This window comes from Carcharhinus amblyrhynchos, chromosome 15 (assembly GCF_965287045.1).
Source record: "Carcharhinus amblyrhynchos chromosome 15, sCarAmb.v2.hapA, whole genome shotgun sequence".
In the NCBI taxonomy this organism is placed as follows: Eukaryota; Metazoa; Chordata; class Chondrichthyes; order Carcharhiniformes; family Carcharhinidae; genus Carcharhinus; species Carcharhinus amblyrhynchos.
The window spans coordinates 34,815,645-34,842,672 of NC_137338.1; the positions used below are offsets into that span (position 1 = coordinate 34,815,645).

The window sequence follows — 27,028 nt, forward strand, 5'->3', positions numbered from 1 at the left end:
AACTGCGCCTGTCAGTGATTTGAGATGGGAATTAAGTGATTCAGTGCTGCTGTTGGGTGTGAGGAAACAACTTGCAGCAGGCGAGAAATTACTGATGGGCAAAAGAAACTGAAAAATATGCAAAACAGAGGCGAGCCAAACACAGGAAAAATTTAAAATGGAGTACGGCTGGAAATCAGCCAGAAAATGTGAAAATGCAAAGGTGGTTGAAGCGAATGAAAAGTTGACCCCAGCACCTCATTTACAATCCCTCAGTTGTCGGGTCCTGTAGGTAGTTGTATTTCCAAACACATTCATTTGTTGTGCCATTTTGCCTCTATCACACAATTACCCCAGTTTTCTACTCGAGAATTGAAGAAAAAGAAGCAACACATTAAAACTTGAAGCAAATCTAATTTTCAAAAGACCAATCTAATATTCAACCACACCTTTGGTTGCAATTATACCTCCATTCATAGAAACTAGAGGCAAGTTTTTTTACACAGGGTGGTGGATGCCTGGAATTCACTGCCAGGGGAGGTAGTAGAAGTAGGTACGGTAGTGACCTTTAAGGGGCATTTGGACAAATACATGAATAGATGGGAATAGACGGGTATGGCTCCCGGAAGGGTAGGGGTTTTAGTTTGGTCAGGCAGCACGGTCGGTGCAGGCTTGGAGGGCTGAAGGGCCTGTTCCTTTGCTGTAATTTTCTTTGTTCTTTGTAGGAGTAGGCCATTTGGCCCTGAGCCTGTTCTGCCATTTATTATGATTGTGGATGATCATCAAATTCAATATCCTGATCTCCTTTCCTCCCACATCCCTTGATTGCTTTAGTCCCAAGAGCTATATCTAATTTCTTCTTGAAATCAGGCAATGTTTTGGATTCAACGGCATTCTGTGTAGTGAATTCCATAATTCACCACCCTCTGAAGAAATTTCTCCTCGCCTCAGTTCTAAAAAGCTTATCCCTTATCATCAAACTCTGGCCCCTAATTCTGGACTCCCTCACCATTGGGAACATTCTTTCTGAATGAACCCTGTCTAACCCTGTTAGAATTCTATAAGTTTCTTTGAGATCCCCTCTTGCTCTTCTAAGCTCCAGTGAATATAGTCCTAACTGACTTAGTCTCTCCTCATATGACGACCTGCTATCCCAGAAATCAGCCTGGTTAACCTTCGCTGTACTCGCTCTATAGCAAGGATATCATTCCTCGGATAAGGACATCAAAACTGCGCACACTACTCCAGGTGTGGCCTCACCAATGCCCTATACAATTGGAGCATAACATCCTTATCCCTATACTCAAACCCTCTTGCCAAGAAGGCCATCATACTATTCGCCACCTGTGCTGCCTGCTGCACCTGCACACTTACTTTCAGCAACTGATGCATGAGGACTCCAAGGTCTTGTTAAGTATCCACCTCTCTGTTTATACCCATTCCAAGTAATAATCTATCTTCCTATTATTGCTAAAGTGGATAACCTCACTATCCACATGACATCTGCCAAGCCAGGCAGTCATTGACTTCCATGCAGTGAAGCCATTCCTGGTTCACTCAGCTGTCTCTTTGGATTACTAGACGACTCCAGTAGTTGTTTTGAATCAAGCAATATCACGTCATTAATGTTCACTCGTGTGCACTTAGTTTTGAACTGTGCACAACCTGGAGAAAGTGACTCCGCAAAAATTGTAACGAAGAAACATTGTAAAGTTGGCATTTTTTGGAATCTGAACAGTGGAGGGCAGCAGGCAGCACAACTGGCAAAGATTTGAATTGATTCCTTTCCTAGGTGGATGATGTATTACATTAGCTGTACTTGAACTCAAATACTTGAGTATGCAAAGCGTATTCATTGAGTAGAATGAACGTACTGATCTAAGTGGTATGCTCGGCAGTCCTATAATTTAAGTCACTGCCTTCTGAGGCAGGGCAGAATGAAGTCGGTAGCAAACTACAATTTGGGGAGCTCAAATCGGAATGCAATTATTTTTTAAAACATAATAATTTCTAGACCTGAATTTCAAGTTTTGCAATGGTTAGATCTTCGACAGTATCTTGCAAGTCAATGAATTTGGGGAAAGGCAAGAAAATAGTAGAGTTGAGGCCACAGTCAGATCAGTCACCATCTTATTGAATGGGTCACATGGCCTTACTTCTATTGCTTATGAAGAGGATGGAGTTTTTGTAGGAGCTGAAAATGATGATTTTGGACCTCCCAATGTCTTGTAAATATCCAGACATCTCCTTGGGTTTAATGTGCAGCCTCCTGCGAGGGTGGATTGCGTGGTGCACCGCATTTTATGGCATTGATGTAACTACTTAGCAATTGGATCAGCTAGAAAACCGAGTTCTTGTCATTTCCAGGTAGATTTTCCAAGGGTGTCATATTCATGTGCATGTGCACCCCTGTAACATATTTAAATTATTTTCTCTCCAGACTGCAAGTGACAAATATGAGCCTGCGGCAACATCAGAAAATGCTACCAAATCCAAGAAGAAAAATAAGAAAGCTAAAAAAAAGGATCTGGATGACCTTAAGAAGGAAGTGGCAATGGTACTGAACAGTATTTCATTTTTTTCCTCGAGAGTGGGCATATTAATTTTATTTGCTGTTTATTGTGTCCCCTTGATCAATGTGAAAACTGAGATTATCTAATGCACAACTGTCCTGTTCCAGGATGATCATAAAATCAGTTTGGATGAACTTCAGCACAGATATGGTACAGACCTGACTCGGGTAGGTAATGTTCATCATTGGTTACTTATTCAGTAATGTTCTGTTTTTGTATTTTTACCAATGTCATGTTTAGTCTGCAGACTTATAACTAATGTCAATAGAAAATGGTGTGTGCAATTTTAATAAATCACTATTTCTACACTCCATACGCATGCTACCAATGTTCAGCTTTGCCTCTCCCATCTCTTTCAGTTTGTGTGTTGCCTCTGCACTGTTCTGTTGCTTGTCTGACACCGTTTTGGGATGTGCTGCCATTTTATAGAATCCCTATAGTGCAGAAGGAGGCCATTCGTCCCATCAAGTCTGCACTGACCACAATCGCCCCTCCCTCCCAGGCCCTATCCCCATAACCCCATACATTTAGCCTAGCTAGTCCCCCTGACACTAAGGAGCAATTTAGGGTCAATCCACACATCATTGGACTGTGGGAGGAACCAGAACACCTGGAGGAAACCCCCACAGCCACGGGGAGAATGTGCAAACTCCACACAGACAGTGGGAAGAGCCGGGAATTGAACCTGGGTCCCTGGCACTGAGCGTATCAGTACTAACCACTGCTACCATGCTGCCCTGTTTCCTTCAGTTTAAATATTGAGATGTCCAAAATTATCATTTTTAGCTCCTAGCACAAACTCCATCTTAAGATCATGAGCAATAATAATAGGTGTCAGTCATTTGCCCCCTGAAGCCTGCTTTGCTATTCGATAAAGGTCACAGCTGATCTGATTGTGGCCTGAACTGCACTTTCTTACCTGATCCCATTTGACTTCCTTGTCAATCAAAAATCTATTTAATTCGGCCTTGAATGTATTCAATAACCCAGTCACCACTACTCGTTTTGAGGAAGAGAATTCCAAAGATAAAGAAAATTCCAAAATCACAGAAGAAATTCCTCTTAATCCCTAATTCCTTTTTTAAATTCTGCTCCTTAGTACTAGATTTCCCGCACGAGAAAATATTCAGTGTTTATCCTGTCAAGCTGCCTCAGAATTTTTTGGTTCAATAAGATCGCTCTTTGGTGGTTTAGAAGATATTCTCAATCTTCTGGCCACCACTTATCTTTGCAGCACTGTACATCTCTTGTTTCAGTTTGATGCCTGCCTTAGTTAGCCATGGATGATGCATCCTTCTCTTAGCATCTTTGTCAATAGAAGGTATTTTTGTTAAGAGTTATGAAGTATCTCAATTTTTTGCCGCTGTTTATCTGCTGTTTTGCTACTGACTTACCTTTAATCTCTTTTCCCATTCTAATTCAACCAAAGTTTGTCTTCATATCTTTATAATTGTCTTTATTTAACTTTTAAACACTAATTTCAGAGCCAGGTTCCCACTGTTAAACTGAATGCAAAACTCAATGGTTTTAATCACTATTACCTAGAGAATCCTTTATTAGAGGTCATTTATTAATCCTGTCACATTACACGTTACCAAGTCTAAAATAGCCTGTTCCCTGGTTGATTCCAGAACATATTGTTCTAAGAGATTATCCTCAATGCACACCATGAACTCATCTTCCAGGCTACCTTTGTCAATTTGATTCATCCAGTCTGATGATTCAAATTGTCCAATCTTATCGCAGTACCATTCTTCAAGCCTCTGCTATTAACTTATTCAACAGTGTAGGTACTGTCAGGGGTCTATAAACTGCTGTCACCTGTGCCTGTTTTCCTTTGCTATTTCTTAACTCCACCCAAAGGGCAAGGCAGGGTAGCAATCCATGTAATGACAAGCAGAGTATAATAGGAAGGACATGCCTCCAAATCAACACGACTTGACTGACAACTTCAGGAGCATGCTGTACTGCACAGTTCTCACCCAGTCTGAGTGGGAAGGCCTGGTGATAAGGACTGAAAAGACCCTAGAGACAAGGAAGGAGGAGATGAGCAACCATCTGTTTGTGATTGCCATCCTGTGGAAGTTCAGGCCTTGTGTTCCAATTTTGATTGAGACATATTGCAGGGTGCAGACTAAACCAGCCCTATCTAAGGAGTGTTTTTAATCTCAAAATTTCATCAAAGCTATGTCTTTCTCCCATGAAAGAAAACTGTCTCAGTAGCACTATTTATACAATGATAGGAGAGTTCAGGAGTTCAAGGTCATTGTGTCCTCTTCCCTGAAGAATCACATGCGCAATAAAGTTTGTATCAGTAGTTTCAGCTCTAAGACTTCCTGGTTTAATGATTAGGAATTTTGAAACCTATTGTGTTGCAGATTAATTCCTGCATGATTCTGCAGATTATCCATTGCAAAATAAAGTTCTGTAATCCCTTACAGTTCAATTGTAATGTACTGTCAGTTATTGTATATAACACATACTGGCCTACATCTTCCAGTCCCTCCCACTGCGGGAAATTTTGCAGAAGGGATAGTAAATATGATAGTCAAGCCAAAGGTCAGTTGACCTTGAGCTAGTTGATTTCCGTTCCCTTGATGGGTGGGGATTGGAAAATCACACCCAAGTTTTAAAAAATTACTAGCTCTCACACTTATAATTTGTTGTCTAATCACTTCCCTTGATAAAGTGCAATGCACTTTATCATTAAAAACCATTTGGTTTACGAGCTTGGAAAATTAATCTCGCAGTTTAAGTTATTCCATTTAGTTAAAACAGAGACTTGACAACTCTCCTGAACCTAGTGGGGCAAGTTCTTCAGTCTGTTTCGCAGGGAAAGTTATGAATAGCATACCTAATCATTAAAGTGAAAATGAGTATTTCTGCAGCCAAGGCTTAACTGAGTGATAACAAAAACAGAAAAATCTCAGCATCTGTGGGGTGAGAATAGATGGAGCCAATGCCTGGATGACAGCTCTGACAAAGGGCCATCTAAACTTGAAATGTTGACTCTACGCTCTCCAAACACATTCTGCTGAGATTTTCCCACATTTGCCATTGTTCCAGATTCCAGCATCCGCAGTATTTTGCTTTTAGCTGAATGATAATTGATTTTTGGCCTTGGATTCAGTGCTAAAGGTTCGCTGACCAAGGAAAGCTCAGCGGGGACTAGGAGTTTGTTGTGATGGGAGGAGGAGGAGAAAAAACTACACTGTTTCTATACTCTGTCCTCGTTCATTTTGTCCAAACAATGTGTGCATTTATTCTTTTTCTCATTGGACTATTTGGATCAGGGAGCAGTTCTTAGTTTGTAAATGTAGTTCGAATGATTCCTGCGCTAAATATATTGCCTGTTGTGGAACAGTGTCATATGGGCAAGAAATACCTAAATTTAATCTCCAATGCTGAGAAAGTGTTGAGGCACATAGTGCTACTGAGCTAGGATAGAGGGTGGAATTGGTTAAGGATCTGAATCTTTATTGGTTTTCAGTGATTGGTATTGCATAGAGTTTACCTTGATGCAAATGAGAATTGGGTTTGGTTATTAAGACCTGGTCGCTGAATAGCATGGTAAGACTTAACTGCTTGGGTTTATCCAAGAAACACGACCAGTTAGCTGAGCAGCTGGAGTGATGGACAATCTGTGCCTTTAGAACTCTAATGAAGTAAGCTGTCCTGCCATTAGAAGAGAGGAGGAGAAGTATTTAAAAATGTGAAAGAAGACTGCTGTTATATTGGTGCTTATGTTGATATTTGTCTTGTTAGGGCCTCACCAATGCTCGTGCCAAAGAAATTCTTGCTCGTGATGGTCCTAACGCACTAACACCGCCACCCACCACTCCTGAGTGGGTAAAGTTCTGTCGGCAGCTGTTTGGTGGTTTCTCAATCCTACTGTGGATTGGTGCAATTCTTTGCTTCCTAGCGTATGGTATTCAGGCTGCAACGGAAGATGAGCCAGCCAATGATAATGTGAGTGAAACCATTTCCCTGCCTATAGATTAAATTATGCCTTAAGAATTATGTTGCCCTTTTGGTTTTGATAAATTTTTCTCCTTTTGTGGATCTTATGATTCCTGCAGTTATACCTGGGAGTTGTATTGTCCACTGTGGTCATAGTAACTGGCTGTTTCTCATACTACCAAGAAGCTAAGAGCTCAAAAATCATGGACTCTTTCAAAAACATGGTGCCTCAGGTATGTAATGTCTGTGATCCAACGAAACAAGAGATACTGAATCTGAAAAGTGCAACTTGTTATATGTCTGCAGTTACAATTTGATTCTCTCCACTTCAGCAAGCCCTTGTTATCCGAGAAGGTGAGAAGAATACTATCAATGCTGAGCAAGTGGTTGCTGGAGATTTGGTGGAGGTTAAAGGTGGCGACAGGATCCCTGCAGATCTGCGAATCATTTCTGCACATGGTTGCAAGGTGTGTATGGCTAATGCGTAATATGAAATCTCCCCGCCCTCGGTCATGAGTATCAAAATGATGCATGTCCCCTCTAACGTGGACCTTGCAATGCAACAAATTCAGAGGTCTGTGCCTGCAGCCTGTGTATTCCCTTTGTTTAGTTGTGCTTCAGTTTTTTCTTTATTCCTTCATAGGTATTGGCTAGGCCAGCATTTACTGCTCATTGGTAATTGCACTCTAGAAAGTGATGATCTGCTTCCATGAACTGCTGCTATTCATATGTAGGTAGCCCCAGAATGCTGTAAGTTACTTTAAGGGTTTTGACCCAGCAATAGTGAAGGGACCTTATTAAGTTGCTATTGTGCATCTTGTAGATGGTGCACATTGCTGCCACTCTGTACCACTGATGGAGGGAGTGATTGTTTAAGTTGGTGGATGGAGTGCTAATCAAGCAGGCTGCTTTGCATTGGATGATGTCAAGCCCTGGAGTGTTATTTGTGCTGCACTCAATCAGGCAAGTGGAGAGTTTTCTGTCTAACCCCTGACATGTGCCTTGTAAATGGTCGACAAGCTTTGCAAAATCAAAGTGAGTTGCTCAACAGAGTTCCTGACTTGTTGTAGCCACAGTATCTGGATGTCCAGATCAGTTTCTGGTCAGTGGTAAGCTCCCAGAATGTTACCATGATAATTCTATTGAGGTGATTTGTATGCTCCCAGTTCAGTTCTGTGCTACTCAGAGTCTGTGTTTCCCCTGAGGTATAAATATAGCCTCAGTGAATTTGGAATTCCAGTTCATGATTCAGTTGTACAAAAATGAAAAATCCTTCTTAATGCACTTGTGTTTTCATTCAGGTGGACAATTCCTCATTGACTGGAGAATCTGAGCCTCAGACTCGGTCACCTGAATGTACCAGTGATAACCCCCTGGAGACACGAAACATTGTTTTCTTTTCTACTAACTGTGTCGAAGGTATGACTAAATTTCTATTGGGATAATCCAGTCAGATTTGGCTTATTAGTAGCACTCTTGCTGCTGAGATAGAAGATGGTGGGTTCCAGCCATACTGAGCCCTGAGCACATGGTTGCAGGGTGTGTGTGGCTAATGTGTAATATGAAATCTGCCCACCCTCGGTCATGACTGACATAATAGTGCTGCATTGAGGGAGTGCTGCAATTACATTCAGTGGATCTCTTAAGGTCGACACAAAAACTCCTCGGCATTTATTTGAAAAAATTCACTGTGGCCTCCTGATGTCCTGGCCAGCCTTTAACCGACATGCTCAGAACGATTTGTAATTTATTACTACTGAAAGCAGCAGGTCTTGTGCAACAATTGGCTACCATGCAATCCAACAGTGACTATGTTTTGAGAGCATTCAATAGAATGTGTAAAATTTTGCATAACCTGAGGTTTTCAAGACATTATATCAACAAATGTATTTATCTATCTTGAAATATTGATGTCAAACTTGCTGTTCGTGTAGGTACTGCTCGAGGTATTGTCGTCTGTACAGGTGACCGCACTGTCATGGGTAGGATTGCAACTCTAGCATCTGGACTGGAGGTTGGACGAACCCCAATTGCTATTGAGATCGAACATTTCATCCACATCATCACTGGTGTGGCAGTGTTCCTTGGCGTGACCTTCTTCATTCTGTCCCTCATCCTTGGATACACCTGGCTTGAAGCAGTCATCTTCTTGATTGGAATCATTGTCGCCAATGTGCCAGAAGGCTTACTTGCTACTGTCACGGTATGAGATGGCTTTGTACTTCGTAGACTTGTTTTCATCCTAACCCAGGAAGTAATCTGGTGGAGCACATTGTACATTTGTAGAGTCTGTCCAATTTTCATTCTGTTGATTTCAAAGTACAAGTGGCATCCTTTGAATAAATAAGAAGAAAATGATCAGGGACCTCAGGCAAATAAGATTGACAAAGTCCCTTGTCTCCTGAAGTAACTAAAAAGTTGAGCAACTTTTTGTTTGAAGACTGGCTGAAGGGTCTTTAATAAAATGAGGACAAGGAAAGTTTGTTCAATTTTCAAAGGGGGAAGTAGTTATTGAAATTGATTTGCTTATTGGGTGTATTAGTTAATATGCTATGACACTGGCAGAATGAAACGTTACCCTTCCATCAATATTTTTCTCCTCTCCAGGTGTGTCTAACCCTGACTGCCAAACGTATGGCACGGAAAAATTGTCTGGTGAAGAATCTTGAAGCTGTGGAGACACTAGGATCAACCTCCACTATCTGTTCTGACAAGACAGGAACACTAACACAGAACCGAATGACTGTCGCTCACATGTGGTTTGACAACCAGATCCATGAAGCTGATACTACTGAAAACCAGTCAGGTTAGGGGAATCATTTTTTTTTTGTATAAAGTGAGTCCTTTTTTCAAAATGTAGATTTCACTGGCTGCACCTTTTTAGAAAAGGATCTAAGACTGTTGGTGCCTTGCCTGAAACTCTTGAGATAAGTGTACATATTTAAATGGTGAGAAATGGCCGTAAGACTCCAGTAATTGTAGGTGGCTTTGAGTCTTTTCCCTGAGTACTTCCCTTGTTAAGTGAATTTTGGCAGCTTGTAAATTTTGAGCTGCAACTTAGTGAAAATCATGTGAAGTGAATGGTCACTTTTGGTCATGAAGTATAAAAGGGGGAAAGGAGGGTGACCACAGATTAAATTTATTTTATTGACCAGTCTGAACTATTAACACATGGCAGTTATGTAATTCAGAGAGTTTACAAGCCTTTAATACTTGCGTTAACTGCCTTTCCCTTTTCACCAGACTGCTCTCTGCTACCTATATAAACATGTGAAGTAACTGCAAGGGAAAATGTGGTTAAATACCATGCAGATTGGTTCATGTTTGCTTTTTCCTTTTAAAAAAATCCACACCCACACTCCTTGCAGTTAAAGATAAAAAGTTGCATAAGATTGGATGAGCTGAGTCACCACCACCACCACCTGCTGCGCTGCGCCCCCCCCCCCCCCCCCCCCCACACACACACACACACACAAAATCTCAAAGGAGTGATATCATAGAGATTTAACTATCAATGCTTGGCTCTTTTAGGTGCTGCTTTTGACAAGAGCTCTCCCACTTGGTCTGCGCTGTCCCGTGTAGCTGCATTGTGCAACCGTGCCGTTTTCCAAGCAGGTCAAGAGAATGTGCCAATTTTGAAGGTGAGTTTAATTGCGTGACGTGATTTCCAATAATTTCAAACCTATGCACTCACTACTGTGCTACTTCCATGGTTACGACAAAGTGCAGCTCAAATTTGAGAACCGTTTGTCAAATTTAGTCCAGAGGTGATCAAGTATCTTTGCGTATGTTGCATTCTGCAAGGAAAATTTGGGTTTAATTTGTTAACTTTCAGACTAGTGTAAACAACAGAATTGTACTTTTGAGATTTTATTAAGTGACTTCAGGTGGTTCTAAAATTAAGCCTCTCGATCTGGGGGATTATCTGCAGCTACTTTTGCATCCATGCTGTTTCAGTTTGAGTTCTTAGTGTGACAAACACGGGCTGGTCTCTTTCAAACTGATAAATCTCTAGCAGACTTGCAGATTCTTATCGATGTGCCTCTGAGATAAGAGAGTCAGGGTTAGCAGCATAAATGCCAGGATCAGAATTAAGCGGTGCCAGTCTAAAAGCTGCTTTAAGCTTGGCGTTTTATTCCAATTTGTCAGCTTTTGGAGTGATATTGCTCACGTTTGCATTTTATATACTGGATATCTGAGCTGGATATTTAAATTGCAGAATCCCTGCACTCATGAACGCATAGTGAAACTCAATGAGTATTACATTTAATTTTGAATAATGAGGAATTCTTGAGAGGAAACACTTGGATTATTGAATTCAAGCTTTTATTTCTGTGATGTTAAATTGACTGCCATTAATTGTACTTCCTATTTTCACATAGCGAAGTGTTGCTGGAGATGCTTCTGAATCTGCCCTCCTGAAATGTATTGAATTGTGCTGTGGATCCGTTCAGCAAATGAGGGACGAAAACCCAAAGATAGTGGAAATTCCATTCAACTCCACCAATAAATATCAGGTACCGAAGCAGTTTTGAAGAGTTGAGCACTACTTCTGGGAGGCCTGAAAACAAGAATGCAATGCTCTGCTGTGCAGGTGGTGGGGTGGCAAATGAATGTCTGCAAAAATGCAGCAATCGTTAATGATTTTTGAGACAATGAAATAAGACTAAAAATCAACTACATCTTTCAGCTGTGACAAATGGAATGCTGTGGTGGAGGGAAGTTTATCTTAGCCCAGAGTTAACAATCCAGCACAAATTAACTTGAAGTGTCAGAATTGGCATAAAGCTGATTGTTATAATCTGGGCTATTTAACTTTGTATGAATAAATGACTTGGCCCCATCAGTAGAAAATACAGAACCATTTTCTTTTTGCCTCCCACTTAACTCAGCTTTGGTAAACTTTTCAGGATTGCAGTGACAGTAATAGGCATTTCTGCTTAAAAATAAAGGAGCTTTTATTTTCAGGGGACTTGATCTATCTTGTCTACCTGCTGCATTCTCTCTCTCTCTTTCTCTCTGTTTCAAAAGCTTTTAACTTTTGTGGCTGGTGAGGTTAAACACATTTTCATTTGGTGAGCAGGTTAAAAATCTTTTAGCAGATGCAATTTGGTGATGTCTGACTTTCTAAATTTTCAATAATTTGGCCCTCAGCTATCTATCCACAAGAACGGAAAACCCGAAGAAAGTCGCTACCTGTTGGTGATGAAGGGGGCACCAGAACGAATCCTAGACCGCTGCTCCAAAATCCTTCTGAATGGTGAAGAACAGGAATTGAATGAGGAGATGAAAGAAGCATTCCAGAATGCTTACTTGGAGCTGGGTGGCTTGGGAGAGCGAGTGCTCGGTAAGGAATGAGGCTTGGGTCTGTGGTATGGGTGCTAGTGACGGAGGAGGTAATGATACAAATGCAGCGAATATTTGATCCCTCAATTCTCTTGAATGTTAAACATCGGACAATTAATGGATTTTTTTTATGTTCTTCAAAAAACTAACAGTCAGCCTTGATCTTAGTCTTTGTTGCTTTAGTTGATCTGATAGGGTAAGGAGTGTCACGTTTGAATTTTGCAATCTGCAAAGTCAGAATTTTCAGAGAATTGATCAATTTTTAAAACATTTGTATTTTAATACCTGCAGTTATATTACTATCTACTAGATCCAGGCATCTCGCAATAGATTGATTTTTCTGTTTGATTATGCGATGAATGTTCTGTAGGCAAAATCGTTTTCTGACTTTTTGAACTTCCCCAAATTGAGTAGTTACAAACAGATCTCATATCCATTGGGGGCTCAGTCACTACTTAAATTGAATGTATGTGGGGTTTCACTGTAGGCAGGAGAAGCTTTAGTTCAGTCTGATTTGACTTGCAATCCTCATTTCATCAAAACATATCTTTCTATCTTGTAAGTAAGGTTGTCTTCAACTAAGAACTTGCAGGTATCTATTTTGTATAAATAATGGAGAAATCAAATGTGCTTTTTCCTCCCATTGTTTTCTTTAGGGTTTTGCCATCTCCTGTTGCCTGACGACACATATACAGAAGGTTATCCATTTGATGCAGATGAACCCAATTTTCCCCTCGTTGATCTATGCTTTGTTGGACTGATGTCTATGATTGATCCACCCCGTGCTGCTGTACCAGATGCTGTTGGCAAGTGCAGAAGTGCTGGAATCAAGGTAAAAATAACTCCTCTGAATTGTGTCAAAACACAGGAAATAGATTTAAAACTAGCTTTATTCACCGTGTGATAATTGTGCAATAGTGAAACAGCTCGGACACTGGAGTCAGTTTTCCTGTGTTGCGGAATGTAAAAGATTTTTTAAAACTTTGTGCCAATTAGAGAGAAAGAAAATCTGGGAAATTGTTCTCTGAATATTAAAGATGATCAAAAAATGTTCCATGTATTGCTTAGCCCAATATCTCACTTGTTTTTTGAGCTGTAATATCAGCCTCAGTCGGAGGTTTGCTCCCTTTTGAATATTTGTACTGCTATCTGCGTTCATTCCACGACCTGGTAACTTGTTCCAAAGGTCAATGCCCCTGTGAGAAAGAAAAATCTGGCATGACCCTAATTTTATGCTTGTATAATCTACACATTTTCTTTCCCTTTCTCTCCCTCTCTCTCCCTCTGTCTCTCTCTCTCCCTCTCTCTCTCTGTCTCTCTCATTTCTAATACAAATAGTCATACTGCTGGACATCGACCTATTCCTTTCATCCCCTTAATGTTTCCCTAACACTTGCGCTTTTTTAAAGCAGACCCAAATCTAATCCGATCATGTAAACAAAGGGATTTTAATCCATTGTCACTCACTAAATCATCTTACTGACCTCTTATCACCCATTATGTGAAAGAACAAAAACTTGACACAATATTGATCGCAATAAACATTAATGCTGTACAATATGCAGATCATTTTCCTGGTGGGTAAACTTCAGTTTTGAATGCTGCATGCTATAAATGTGGTTGACGTTAATTCAACCAACAGGCATAATAATGCATTGATGTGTTAAATTTCTCATATCATTGGAAACCGATGGCCAATTCTCCCAAAGCCAGGACCAGATTACTAAAAGATTGAGTGAAACTGCTCAAACACTTATAACTGCAGGACGCGATTGGTAAACTGGACACACGCAAAATCACAAACGTTGCTAACCTACTTGCAAGAATACAAATAATTCCTTAATCTTCCCTCTAGTCCAATTCTCCCTTATAAAATATTTGGGATGGCACAGTGGTTAGCACTGCTGCCTCACAGCACCAGGGACCCGGGTTCGATTCCTGGCTTGGGTCACTGCCTGTGTGGAGTCTGCACGTTCTCGTGTCTGTTCCCACAGTCCAAAAATGAATGGGTTAGGTGGATTGGCAATGCGAAGTTGCCCCTCACTGTCACAGGGATTAGCAGGGTAGATAAATGATGTTATGAGGATAGAGCGTGGGTGGGATTGTGGTCGGTGCAGATTTAATGGGCCGAATGGCCGCCTCCTGCACTGTAGGATTTTATGATTCTATTGTGTGACACTTTTGATGTTTGAAATCTCTGTAGACTGTTCCAATTATCTCTAAGCAAGAATATATCTTTTTTGTCCCTGATCCATATTTTCAACATGTATGTCATAGGTTATTATGGTAACTGGTGACCATCCAATCACAGCTAAAGCCATTGCTAAGGGTGTGGGAATCATCTCCGAAGGAAATGAGACTGTAGAAGACATTGCTGCTCGTCTGAACATTCCCAGTAGTCAAGTTAATCCCAGGTAAGAAAAAGCTGGAAGGCTAGCTGATTTTTTTTTTTGCCTTATAGTTGTGCTGCCAAGGTTAATTGTAACATCTTTGCTGCCACCCTGACTCCTATTCCCTCACTCCGGGCTGGAGGGGAACAGAATCTGGGTTCTTTCAGTGTAACAAAGCAGAGTTTCTTTCCTTCCTGAAAGCCACTGGAGAAGAAAGCCTGTAGTATTTTACAATTTAAAACTGACTCTCTCTTCTGATGACTTGATAAAGAAAAGCGCAAGTAACTGGGCCCAACAAATCATATGGTTCCAATCCTGACGCATGGTGTGAATTAACTTCAGCATTGCTACCCAGAGACCAGCTGGGCTTGAGTCCTGTCCCTAAAGCTGGATATTGGGAGTGAATCAACCAGAGTACTTGTTCCTAATTGCTATCCAATGGCCCCTAGTTGGAAAATGTCAAGTGAGGTGGGATCAGTTTCATCTGTGACTCTTCCAATGGTCGGATATGTTGTGATTATCAGACTATGTTAAAATGTGAATGCTGGCCACAAATAACTTAAGTATTGCCTAGTTACTGAGCCGCATTTTGCATTTGTGACAGGGATGCCAAAGCCTGTGTTGTCCATGGTACAGAACTCAAAGACCTAACCTCAGAACAGCTAGACGACATCTTACACTATCACACAGAGATAGTCTTTGCTCGAACTTCTCCTCAACAGAAACTGATTATCGTGGAAGGCTGTCAAAGACAGGTAGGAAACAGCCACACTTGTAAATGCAATAATGCTTTTTCTCTCCCCATTAATTAAAAGATTCTTGTATAGTATTTTGTCAAATTTCAAACTACTACACACTGTGTAGTTGAGTGGAAAAGCAAGAGAAAGCCTTGTGTTAAATGATAGTACATTTTGAACATTAGCTTTGACAAAAGGTCATCTGGACTTGAAACATCAGCTCTTTTCTCTCCTTACAGATGGTGCTGGTCCTGCTGAGATTTTGCAGCATTTTCTCTCATGGTTGAATATTAATTGTGTGATGCAGGATTTATTCACACGTATATCTTAGAGGTGTGGAAAAAACATAGAAGATAGGAGCAGGAATGGGCCGTTCATTATCATGGCTGACCTCCAACTCAGTGGTCTAGTCTCACAAATATCTTTGGATCCCGAAGAGTGCGAATTCTTTCTTGAAAAACATAAAATGTTTTGTCCTCAACTGATTTGTGACAAAGAATTCCACAGGCTTACCATCATCTGCATGAAAATATTTCTCTTCATTTCAGTCCTAAATCCCAATTTTCTTAAACTCTGACCCCTGGTTCTGGACTCCCTCACCATCCCTGCTTCTACCCTGTCTAATCCTGTTAGAGTTTTTATGGTTTTTGAGACTTCCCCCCTCATACTTCTAAACTCCAGCATATATAATTCTAACCAACTCAACCTCTCCTCCTACATCAGTCCAGGAATCAGTCTGGTAAACTTTCACTGCATTCCACCATAACAAGAACATCCTTCCTCAGAAGAGAGAGATCACAATATATCAGATGTGGCCTCACTAAGGCCCTGTATAACTGCAGCAAGATATCCCTGCTCCTATACTCAAACCCTCTCACTGTGAAGGCCAGCATACCATTTTCGTCCTTCACTGGCTGTTGCATCTGCAGGTGTCTTTCAGAGACTGATAGACAAGGCCACCCAAGTCTTGTTGTACATTCACCTCTCAATCTACAGCCATGTGGATTGTAATCTGTCATCTTGTTTTTGCTGCCAAAGTGGAGAACGTCACATTTTTCTACATTATACTGCATCAGCCATGCATTTGCCCACTGTGTCCAAACTGCGCTGAAGCATCTTTGCCTTCTCCTGACAGTTCACCATCCCAGCCAGCTTTGTCATTTGCAAACTTGGAGATATTACATTTACTTCCCTGCTGTAAATTATTGATGAATATTGTGAATAGCTGGGGTCCCTGCAGTACCCTACTTTCAAAGAAAAAGACTTGTTTATTCCTACCCTTGTTTCTTGTTTGCTTAGGAGTTTTCTACCCATTTCAATACACTACCCCCAATCCCAAGTGCTTTAATTTGACGTGCTAATCTCTTATGTGGGACCTTGTCGAGGGTCTTCTGAAAGTCCAAATAAACTACATCCGCTGGCTCCCCATCATCAATTCTACTTGTTACATCCTTGAAGCATTCCAGCAGATTTATTGAGCATGATTTCCCTTTTGTAAATTCATGCCCACTCTGTCTGATTCTACCACTATTTACAAATGCTCTGCTATAAAATCTTTGATAATGAGCTCTTGCAATTTCTGTACTACCAAAGTCAGACCAACTGGTCTGTAATTCCCTGTTTTCTCTCTACCTCCCATTTTAAATAGTGAGATTAGATTAGCTACTCTCCAATCTGTAAGACTTACTCCAGAGTCTGTTGAATCTTGAAAGATAACCACAATGCATCCACTGTTTCTAGGGCCACCTCCTTTAGTACTCTGGGATGTAGATTATCTGGCTCTAGAGATGTATCAGGCAATCCACTCAATTTCCCAACACCATTTCCTACTTGTTTCCTTCCGTTCCTTCCACTTACTAACCTGGTGTTCCCCAACAAGTCTAGTACATTATTTGTATCCTCCTTTGTGAAGACAGAACCATAGTACATATTCAGTTGGTCAACCAATTTTTTGTTCCCCAATATAAATTCCCTTGCTTCCAACTGTAAGGGACCTACATTTGTCTTCACAAATCTTTTTTCTTTTTATCACAACTCACAATGGTTAGCACTGTTCACAGGGACCTGGGTTGGATTCCCAGCTTGGGTCACTGCCTGTGTGGAGTTTGCACATTCTCCGTGTCTGTGTGGGTTTTTTCTGGGTGCTCCAGTTTCCTCCCACAGTTCAAAAATGTGCAGGTTCAGTGAGTTGGCTATGCTAAATTCTCCCTTAGTATAGGCACCGGAGTGTGGTGACTAGGGGATTTTCACAGTAACTTCATTGCATACTTGTGACTAATAAATAAACTTCACTCTTTTTCTGTCTCTACCTCTCAACCAGTATCTATCTCAAGTTGCATGATTGCTTCTATTTGTGTGTGCTTTTATGTTTGCTAGTAAATCTCTTGTATGAAATCCTAACAATGCTTTCTGTAAGTCTGTTGAGACAACATCTATTAGCACTCCCCTGAACAAAAGATATTTAAAAAGGAAGACTTCCAATTATACTGTGGCTTTCATGACCAGTAGACATCTCAAAGTACTTTGCAACCAGTGAAGTGGCTGTGAAGTATAGTCACTGTTATAATGTAAGAAAGCTAGCAGACCATTTGTACACAGCAAGCTCCTCCGAGCACGTAATGCATTAATGAACAAATATCGGCCTGGACAGTCGCCTAACTCCCCTGCTCATCTTTAATATCGTGCCCTGGAATTCACCTGAAAGTTCAGATGGAGCCTCAGTTTGATGTTTCATCTGAATGATCGCACCTCAAAGTGTACTTTCCCCACAAAGGACATCACACCTTTAATATATTACTATACACTTTAGGTTGCAACAGAATCACTTAAGTGAATTTTGAACTGCAATCACTAACCTGGTGTAGACAGCGCAGCAGCCAATCTGCACATACTCAACTAACAAAGTGGAAACGACCAGATAATTTGTTTTTCTGATGCTCATTGAGGGATAAATATTGGCTAGAACAGTGGGACAACTCCCCAGTTGCTCTTCAAAATACTATCATTGGATATTTACATCCCCTTGAGGGTGCATAAAGGGCCTTGGTTTAGCATCTTGTCCAAAAACAGGCACCTCTTAATGGTACATTAGTCCCTTTGGTAGAGCAGTGGAATGCAGCCTTGGGTTTTATGCACAACTTCTAGAGTGGGACTTTGCAACACAGAGGTGAGTGCAACCCATTGAGCCAAAGTTGACAAATGGTGTGATCATATTTTGATTTAATTTTTCTGCAGGGTGCCATTGTAGCTGTGACAGGTGATGGTGTGAATGACTCTCCTGCTCTGAAGAAGGCTGATATTGGTGTTGCTATGGGTATTGCTGGCTCTGATGTGTCCAAGCAAGCTGCTGACATGATCCTGCTGGATGATAACTTTGCTTCCATTGTCACTGGTGTGGAAGAAGGTGAGAGTTATATTTTAAGCTGACGCAAAGTTTTGGTGTTTGGAATTTCTCCATTTCTAACATAGAAATCAAAAATGGTGGATATATAGAACAAAGCTCTTCTGGCATTTTCCATTTTTATTTCAGATTTGCAGCATTTGTACAATTTTACTTTTTCAGTCCTCTGCTAACACGTGCACTCTAGTTGGTCTAGGTCAGTAGAGAATACTTAGTACATAAATAAAGAATACACGACTTGTTACTGCAACTTGAGTTGTGGTGGGATGTTAATGTTTCAGACTTCAGTGGGGAGGGTTGGAAGACAATCAGCACGGTTCAGTGTGTGTTCAGTAATTGCAAAAAAGTGTGCACATTATTTTTCAAAATCTGAATAACATTAACTCAGCTGTGATGCAGTGATCAAATAACTTATTGACACTTGGCTATCCAGTTTCATATGTAGAATATCTCTAAGGTATTGAAGGGTTGCTGTCTGTTGTGGGAATGTGCCCAGCTTAACAGACCACCTTGAGATGAAAGACAAGGGCAAAAAAGTTGGAAGGGAAAGAGTTTTGATCATACAGTGGGTAGTCCAGGCTTGCGTCTTAATATTTAAACTTACAGCATACTCAGCCACTATTGTATCTTGGTTGGAGCTGAATAATGCTTGTGCCCTTTTAAGAATTCAATGGCACCTGCATCTGCTGTTTCATGGAATTGCCCATTGACATTTGTTTTTGGAATTCCTTAATGTTTTACAAGAAATACAAAATCCACAGCCCAGCTTGCACAGATTTGGTGTTTTTATTTAATTAGTTCTCCAAATTTTGATGTGATCTTTATACAGGTCGCCTGATTTTTGATAATCTGAAGAAATCCATTGCTTACACTTTAACCAGCAATATCCCTGAAATCACACCTTTCCTGATTTTCATCATTGCAAACGTTCCACTGCCACTTGGAACTGTTACCATCCTCTGCATTGACCTGGGTACTGACATGGTAAGTTTGTAGTCCATTCCTTTGGAGTTATTTTTATTGAAGTGGATATTTTAAGCTTTGTGATTGTGTTGGCATTTTCTTTGCTGTTCACTAGCCAGTGAACGTTGTCCTGTCAGGCTGCTTATCCTCCTCTTGAGTCACTGATAGGAGAATGACCCACTAACTATTCCACACACCCCCCCCCCCGCCATGATCCTGAGGCTAGCATTGCATGACGTCTGCATATCACTGTTCTGTTGCCCTGCCAGTTCAATGCATGGCAACAAAATGTTGAAGCTTGTTGCAAGTGATGCCATCCTAGTATGGTTTGGTACAGTTGTTTCACCAGTGATTGTTGTTCTTTGCAGGTCCCTGCCATCTCTCTTGCTTATGAACAGGCTGAAAGTGATATAATGAAGAGACAGCCCCGTAACCCCAAGACTGACAAACTAGTGAATGAAAGGTTGATCAGTATGGCCTATGGACAGATTGGTGAGTGATGATTTGGTTGACCATTCTAACATTTCACTTTTCACCATTTTGAAAAGTATGCAGATATTGTGTACAATAAAATGGTTAAATTGTTCCACGTTGTTGCCAACAGATTCAATATGGCAAAATGCAAAGTTCTATTTCGCGTAGGGACATCCAGAGGCAAGGATGACTGTTTGAAATGTCAGTCTGGGATGAATCCAGTCAAGTTTGCAGTAGTGCTATATTTGGCTTGATCAACACCAGGCTAGGGCTGGAATGTTAGCCGAAACATCCATTCTTGGACTGCAGCACAGTGACTGTGGGAGTGACTATCGTGAGGAGAGGTTGGAGCCTGGTATTTGAATAAGCTGCTTCTGCTCACTGTACTTAATCAAACATAAAGGACATTTAGATGTGGCACTTGGGAGATGTGTAACAATGCACCTCAGCAAATTGCAGTTGAATAGAGGCAATCTCAAGGTTAGCACTTGCAGGGGAAGAACGCATGTAATTCAAGGAAGAGACAAATGGCACACTTTACAGATGAACTGTGAGCAGCAATACAGTTGGAACAGATTATATATTCCAGCAAATGACTTGGCATTGACCAAACTAAAATCCTTTTTTCCATTTGTTTTTGGACTTATCTATTGAAAATTGTGATGCTTACACAAAGTTGCCTTGGACTCAGGAACACAGTGTTCATTCCCTAACTGATTGACGTGCACCTAATTGGTTTTGAGTAACTGTTTTTTATATTTGGATGTTGTTTCACCAGGTAATTCAGCTGGAATTTAATGAATGCAAATTGCTTGATAGAATGTAATACTGCAAGATTTTTCTGTTTCTATACGAACTGTTGGATTTGCTATGTTTTGGCTGTTTTTCAAACAATTCCAGAAGTTAGCTCATCCCATCTCAATGAATTGGTCCTGTTAAATAGAGTAAAACTTTAGAAATCTTCCAAGAACCTGAAGTATATTTTCTCAATTGTTATTGCAACACAGTAACAAGCGAAATGTGTCATTGTCAGACTTAATAGTGGGCATGTTTGAGAAGAGGTAAATATGGTGAAAGCTGAGGCTCTAGTACAGATCCTTAGGGGAACGCTATTTGTCACACCCTGCAATTTGGGGCGCACAGCCTTTCTCATAACTGTTTTCTGTCTCTGCCTCCCAACTAATATCCATCTTGACATGCATGGCTGTTTCTATTTGTGTGCAATTTTATTTTTGCTTGTAGATCTTTTGTATGAAACCTTAAGTGTTTTCTGTAAGTCTGTATAGACAGTCCTATTAGCACTACCCTGAACAACATGTCAATAATTTGGTTAGGTGGATTGGCCATGCTAAATTCTCCCTCAGTGTACCCGAACAGGCACCAGAGTGTGGTGGCTAGGGGATTTTCACAGTAACTTTATTGCAGTGTTAACGTAGGCCTGTTTGTAATACTAATAAATAAACTTTGAACTTCTCACATTTTAATTAGATGAATCAAACGTACTTATTTATCACAAATCCACAGTGACTCTCTGAACATCTGTCATTGTCCCCATTGTCAGATTGCAATCACATTTCTCTCATTTTTTGCACTGCAAGTATTTTGCCCTTTTCAACTACTGTGTAGATACAAAGTACCCGTTTGCCAAGCTACCTTTCCTTTATTGTCGATTTCTGCGTCACAACTGTCTTTTATAATCTACATTTTCCATAGTTGGTCTTTATCAACATTATGATAATTTTACAGTTTGTCTTTATAACCTTTAAGTATTTTTTTCTCCTTTGGCAACTCTTAAAATTCTATTGTTTCGTAGATTTTTATAACTGTTGGCTGGATTTTCACATTTTTATGCATTTGTAGAAACCTCTTATAGATTTACACTGTATCGTATCATTTAACCATGGTTTGCCTCATTACACAAGTAGTGCTTTGCCTTGGTAGGACAACTTAGCAACCTTGTACCAGATATCTCCTGTTGGGCCAGTTTGCTATGGCAAGTTTATACCATAGCCCTTAAAAGTTAACCTTAGTTAAGTTTAATACTCTTATGTATGACTTGTCCCTTGTTAAATTGATCATGTTATTGTAACTACTTACAAGATGTTCCCTTACTGTCAGATTGCTACTTCTGGCTAATTATACAGCTAGTATGTCCTATTCTTATGTTGGAGTAAAGCACTGTCTGAGGAAACTGTTCCGACTATGCCAGTATCTTTTCCTTCAACTGCTGTAATAGTGTACTTTATCAATGTTGCTTGTCTCCCTTTTCCAATTTCCCTCAACTATGCCATCTAAGAGATTGTTTTGGAAGATGTGTTGCTTAATTCTTTTTGTGTGAGATGGGGCAAGAATTTTTAAAAATGTAATTGCTTCTATCCAGGAATGATTCAGGCTTTGGGTGGTTTCTTTACATATTTTGTGATCTTGGCTGAGAATGGATTCCTCCCAACTGATCTAATTGGAAAGCGTGTGAATTGGGATGACCGGTGGTTAAGTGAAGTAGAAGACAGCTATGGTCAACAATGGGTATGTAGAAGTCTCCTTACTGCCATACGTTGGTGAGAACCAAAGGCTGGTTATATGCAATATAGTCAGTTTAGACTTAGGGGACATATAATCCCTCAATAATGACTTTGGAAGCTTGATAATTACAATTATCATAGCTTAACCCACGCCACAGAACATACAGTTCCTAACAAATTGCATTGAGTATCATATAGAGCAACTTATTTAGAGTAATAGTATTTCATTTCTTCAGTGGAACTTGGGTTGGCCACGGAGTTTGGGCCTAATTTACAAAATAAAACACTTTTAATTGGCCAAAGCAGACTCTTGATCCTTCGATACAATGGCTACTTGGGTATCCAGAATTTAATTTGGTGCATTTCTACTATCAAGCCTTGAGGCTCTGGCATAACGGTGGGTTTGGGGATGCTAGTAAATTAATTTTTACGTCTCTAGGCTGGAAAAATTGGGGACACTCAATTGCTTAATACTCAATTAAAGTAACAATTCACTTTTTGTGGAAAAGTCCCTCGACTATAATGAATAGTCAGGCTTTCAGTAAGTTGGAGAATGTTTATGAACGTGGATAAGAGAGGAGCCATAATTTCATTCAGATTCAAGACAAAGGAGGAAATGTAATTGGAGTGCACTAACTGTTTTGTTATCAGCGCTGGAATGTTGTCATCTCTTCCTCTAAGCAAATTTCCATCACTGGGTTGAGTTTATTCTGTGACATGCCTCAGTGAAATAAGATGAATGCTTCAAAATCTCATTGCTCTTTGGTATATCAAGTTTTGAGTTCTGACTCTTTCCCTGAGCACTTGAAAAATCTAAATTTCCTTTTCTCTAATACTTCTGTGCTTTTTCAGACTTATGAGCAGCGGAAAATTGTGGAGTTCACATGTCACACTTCGTTCTTCGTCAGCATTGTGATTGTGCAGTGGGCTGATTTAATAATCTGTAAGACCAGAAGGAACTCCGTCTTCCAACAAGGAATGAAGTAAATATTTCACCAATATGTTTGGGAGGAAGGGAGGCTGCACCAATCATAGCATTATATGTAATAATCACGGTTGACATCCTTGATGAAAGAATTTCAGAATCAAGTCTTCTCTTTTGTTTTATTCCAATGGAATGTAATTGAGAATGCTGGGCAAAGTCTGGTATGGAGCAGAGGATAAACTTGATAGTGTGATGTTAAAGTCACCCATTTATTTTACAAAGCAAACACATTGTATGCTGCAGTATATTGCCACAAACTGTCAGTTTCAATATCTGGTCTGTACCATGTTACCTGACCTACATTGCAGTATTGTAATTGACATCTACACCTTGGACCAGGGAGAGTTGGAATCAGCCAGCTTTCCTGGAACTGGTCCCTATCTGTTGGTTTTATTGTCCCCCAACTCCTTTCTGGTAAAGTGCATAGGTGAAAGCAATGTGAGGACAACATCAAAGTCACTGAATGAATAACCTGAAAGCACTGAAGTTTATAAATGGGTAATGATCATTTAGCTTCTTATCCCAAATTGCCAGCATCAATGAAACTACCCCCTTCCCAGCTGAGAGTTTGGATGTTCTGAAATGGGAATCCTAGAAGTATATTTTAGATAATGAATGCTTTATGTTGCCTTCCCTCAATAACATATTTCAATGTTTCACAGGAATAAAATTCTCATCTTTGGTCTGTTTGAAGAAACAGCACTTGCTGCTTTCCTTTCATACTGCCCCGGTACTGATGTAGCACTGAGGATGTACCCACTCAAGTATGTGATTGTCATTTTCCAACTGGATTCCTACAGTAATGGTTGCTTTTAGTTCCAAATAACAAGCACCTTCTAGTATTCAGATTTTACTATGCTGTATTCTATTTTTGGTTAACATTCTCTTGTTAGATCTTCAATCAGTGTTTTTTGCTTTCTTTCAGACCTAACTGGTGGTTCTGTGCCTTTCCATACAGCCTCATCATATTTCTTTATGATGAAACACGGAAGTTCATCATCCGTAGGAACCCTGGAGGTAACTTAGAATTGGTTATGACATCGGGCGCAATCTTACCGGCCGTTCATGCCACGTTCCCGCTGCAGCGAGGTTGGAGAATTTGGCATCCAACCAAATCTCTGTTCACTGCAGTGGGATGGGAAAATCACGCTGGCATGGTGGCTGAGAGATTCTGGTCATTATGCTTGAAAATATTTAATGTGGATTTGTAAATAAGCTGGCTGGTTGTGGTATGGGGCATATAAAACAAGTGTTTCTGTTCTTGCTGATCTGAACAAGGTTGTCTACTAGCTTCTCTGGGTTAAAGATACTAGTTGGAGTAATAGGAAATCATATGGAGTTCGGCTCCCAATTTGTGTCAAGCGAAGCCTGCCTAGAAATGCATGAATGTGGATTTTCAATGAGGACATGATCAGCTTAGCTGGGAAATTCCATTGCAGTCTACCAGCAGGCATTTGCTGCCTCACTTTAGGAATGAAGAGCAGCCATACAGGTGGGCTGTTTACAGGGCAAGACCCATTTGGTTGTAGGATTGCCACAAGTGTTTTTGGGGGCGGGGGGGATAAAAAAAACAGAACAGGGACAATAAATCAGTAAAAATAAAAAAAACGAGTTATGTAATGACACTTGCTTGTCTCAAGAGTTTTGTTTATCTTGTACATTACCTTTCATAAAAATGTGTTGCCTGACTTTTCTTCTTTTTTGTTGCTAGGTTGGGTGGAGCAAGAAACGTATTACTAGAAGAACAAATGCTAATACATTTCATCAGTTTTTGTCTGCCTTAACTATTAAACATTTACTAAAGTGCTAATTGTGGCGAATGGAGATGGACTGTTTTGTAAGAAACAAAACTGAAAATGTCAGTGGTTTTATATAAACTTTTTACAAGTATAATTTAAATAAATTGGATTATGTCTGTCTGTGTGTGTAATATTTTTATATTTTACTTATACAACCACTTAATATACACCACTTGCATTGGGTATTAAAACCACTTCAAGGTGTTTGCTTGCTTGGTCACATTGTCCTGCCTTATAATACTAATGAAAAAGCGAGTGTCACCTCAGCATGCGTTTGCTCGTCTCCAGTTGCAGGATGATGATGACGATGATCCTTTAATAGGGTAGTTTAAGGCAAATCAGCAGTGAAGTAGACTTATAATTTTTATGTGGCAGAAAGCAAAGTGATTAATGCAATACTTGTTATCAATCTTGCCAAAACAGGCCTGTGGGTATTTTATGCCTCCTTAGACTGAACTGTACTGCTTCAATGAAATAAAGGGGAGCCCTTAGTTCAGTTGGCAGGACAGCTGCATGTTAGAACTTTTTAGCATTTTAGATTACATGGACACATTTGAAATTCTATAACACACAAGTGTACAGACCAAGAGGTGGAAAGTGAGATTTGGATGGAAGAGCCCTTTTCAGCTAATGCAGTTCAAGATGGGCTGCCTTCAATGCCATTAGTTTCTGATTCCATGCATGGTGCACATTTTTAGCACATCAGCAATGGATGAATAGGATTATATCTTTTTACTGTTGAGATGTACTGTCATGGGGCAACATGGTGGCACAGTGGTTAGCACAGATGCCTCACAGCTCCAGGGACCATGGTTCAGTTCCTGGTTTGTGTCACTCTCTGTGCAGAGTTTGCACATTTTCCCCGTGTGTCTGCGCATTTCCTCTGGATGCTTTGGTTTCCTCCCCTAGCCCATAGACATGCAGGTTAGGTGCATTGGTCATGCTCAAATCTCCCTCAGTTTACTTGAACAGGTGCTGGAGTGTGGTGACTAGGGGATTTTCACAGTAACTTCATTGCAGTATTGATGTAAGTCAATTTGTGACCAGTATATAAACTTTCAGTAATGTTGGAATGTTAAAAATTACATTGACTGCAGTTTTTGGACTTGTTCATTAACATTCACTTTTGAAACTCTTGGATGTTGCATCCTCATGAAATCAATCTGCATTGTGATTTACCAGGACTCTGGATGAAGTGAATGTTTATCCAGCCTTGTGTAACTTAACACCACACACCACTTCAGATTAAATATGCAATTGAATATAAATAGATATTCACACATTAAATTTTCTTTTTTAACTTATTTTCCCCTCTGTTCACGAGCAATTTCCAACAATCTTCTACAATTGAATTTTACTAACCTATCTTTGGACCTCCATGTAGTCAGACTCTATCTGAATCTTCCAGGCGTTTCACTTTTGAGATAGCGGACCACTTTTTGAAATGTACTTCGCTGTACACATAGATTTATAGGTTGGTTGCTAAAAGGAACCATTTGGGGTTCCCTATACAATGCCCTTGACAGATGAGGTTATTGAAAAGCAACATGGGTATTGAAGATTAATATTTTACCAATCTGGTTGAATTGTTCATAGGTCATAGACTGATAAATGATGTCAGTCCAGTAGACGTTTCAGATTCAAAATCTTGATTAGCCATCTTACACCTCTTATTCGTGAGCTTTTCATGTATCAGTATTGGCGTCCAGCTTTGCTCTATTTGGTCTTCCCTCTGCCTTTGTTCATCATCCTCATCCACCTCTTTGTCCCTCTGCATGCCATTGTGAGCCCCTGCTTTTTCCCCACCTCCTCACACAACCTTCCTTCCACATTGGCTCCCTTGTCTTCATTAAAACACCCCCTGCCCCTCCCCACTGGCCTCACTTCATACTCCATCCAG

At 40.3% G+C, this 27,028-nt stretch overlaps 1 protein-coding gene across 2 annotated transcripts in view; it reads left to right on the forward strand.

Moving 5' to 3' along the window:
• Window positions 1-25,251, forward strand: part of LOC145353234 (sodium/potassium-transporting ATPase subunit alpha) — a 46,866-nt gene extending 21,615 nt beyond the window's left edge. For both annotated transcript variants that reach the window (XM_080203781.1, XM_080203780.1), the window contains exons 2-23: window positions 2,420-2,536; window positions 2,660-2,719; window positions 6,318-6,521; window positions 6,632-6,745; window positions 6,845-6,979; window positions 7,814-7,931; window positions 8,447-8,715; window positions 9,120-9,318; window positions 10,044-10,153; window positions 10,895-11,029; window positions 11,667-11,859; window positions 12,515-12,690; window positions 14,136-14,272; window positions 14,853-15,003; window positions 18,220-18,388; window positions 19,215-19,369; window positions 19,717-19,840; window positions 22,203-22,348; window positions 23,197-23,327; window positions 23,992-24,093; window positions 24,255-24,346; window positions 25,041-25,251. In XM_080203781.1, the coding sequence (XP_080059907.1) occupies window positions 2,420-2,536; window positions 2,660-2,719; window positions 6,318-6,521; window positions 6,632-6,745; window positions 6,845-6,979; window positions 7,814-7,931; window positions 8,447-8,715; window positions 9,120-9,318; window positions 10,044-10,153; window positions 10,895-11,029; window positions 11,667-11,859; window positions 12,515-12,690; window positions 14,136-14,272; window positions 14,853-15,003; window positions 18,220-18,388; window positions 19,215-19,369; window positions 19,717-19,840; window positions 22,203-22,348; window positions 23,197-23,327; window positions 23,992-24,093; window positions 24,255-24,346; window positions 25,041-25,069 (3,066 nt within the window). In that variant the 3' untranslated portion in view covers window positions 25,070-25,251. The remainder of the gene's footprint in view (window positions 1-2,419; window positions 2,537-2,659; window positions 2,720-6,317; window positions 6,522-6,631; window positions 6,746-6,844; window positions 6,980-7,813; window positions 7,932-8,446; window positions 8,716-9,119; window positions 9,319-10,043; window positions 10,154-10,894; window positions 11,030-11,666; window positions 11,860-12,514; window positions 12,691-14,135; window positions 14,273-14,852; window positions 15,004-18,219; window positions 18,389-19,214; window positions 19,370-19,716; window positions 19,841-22,202; window positions 22,349-23,196; window positions 23,328-23,991; window positions 24,094-24,254; window positions 24,347-25,040) is intronic.
• Window positions 25,252-27,028: the final 1,777 nt, after the last annotated feature.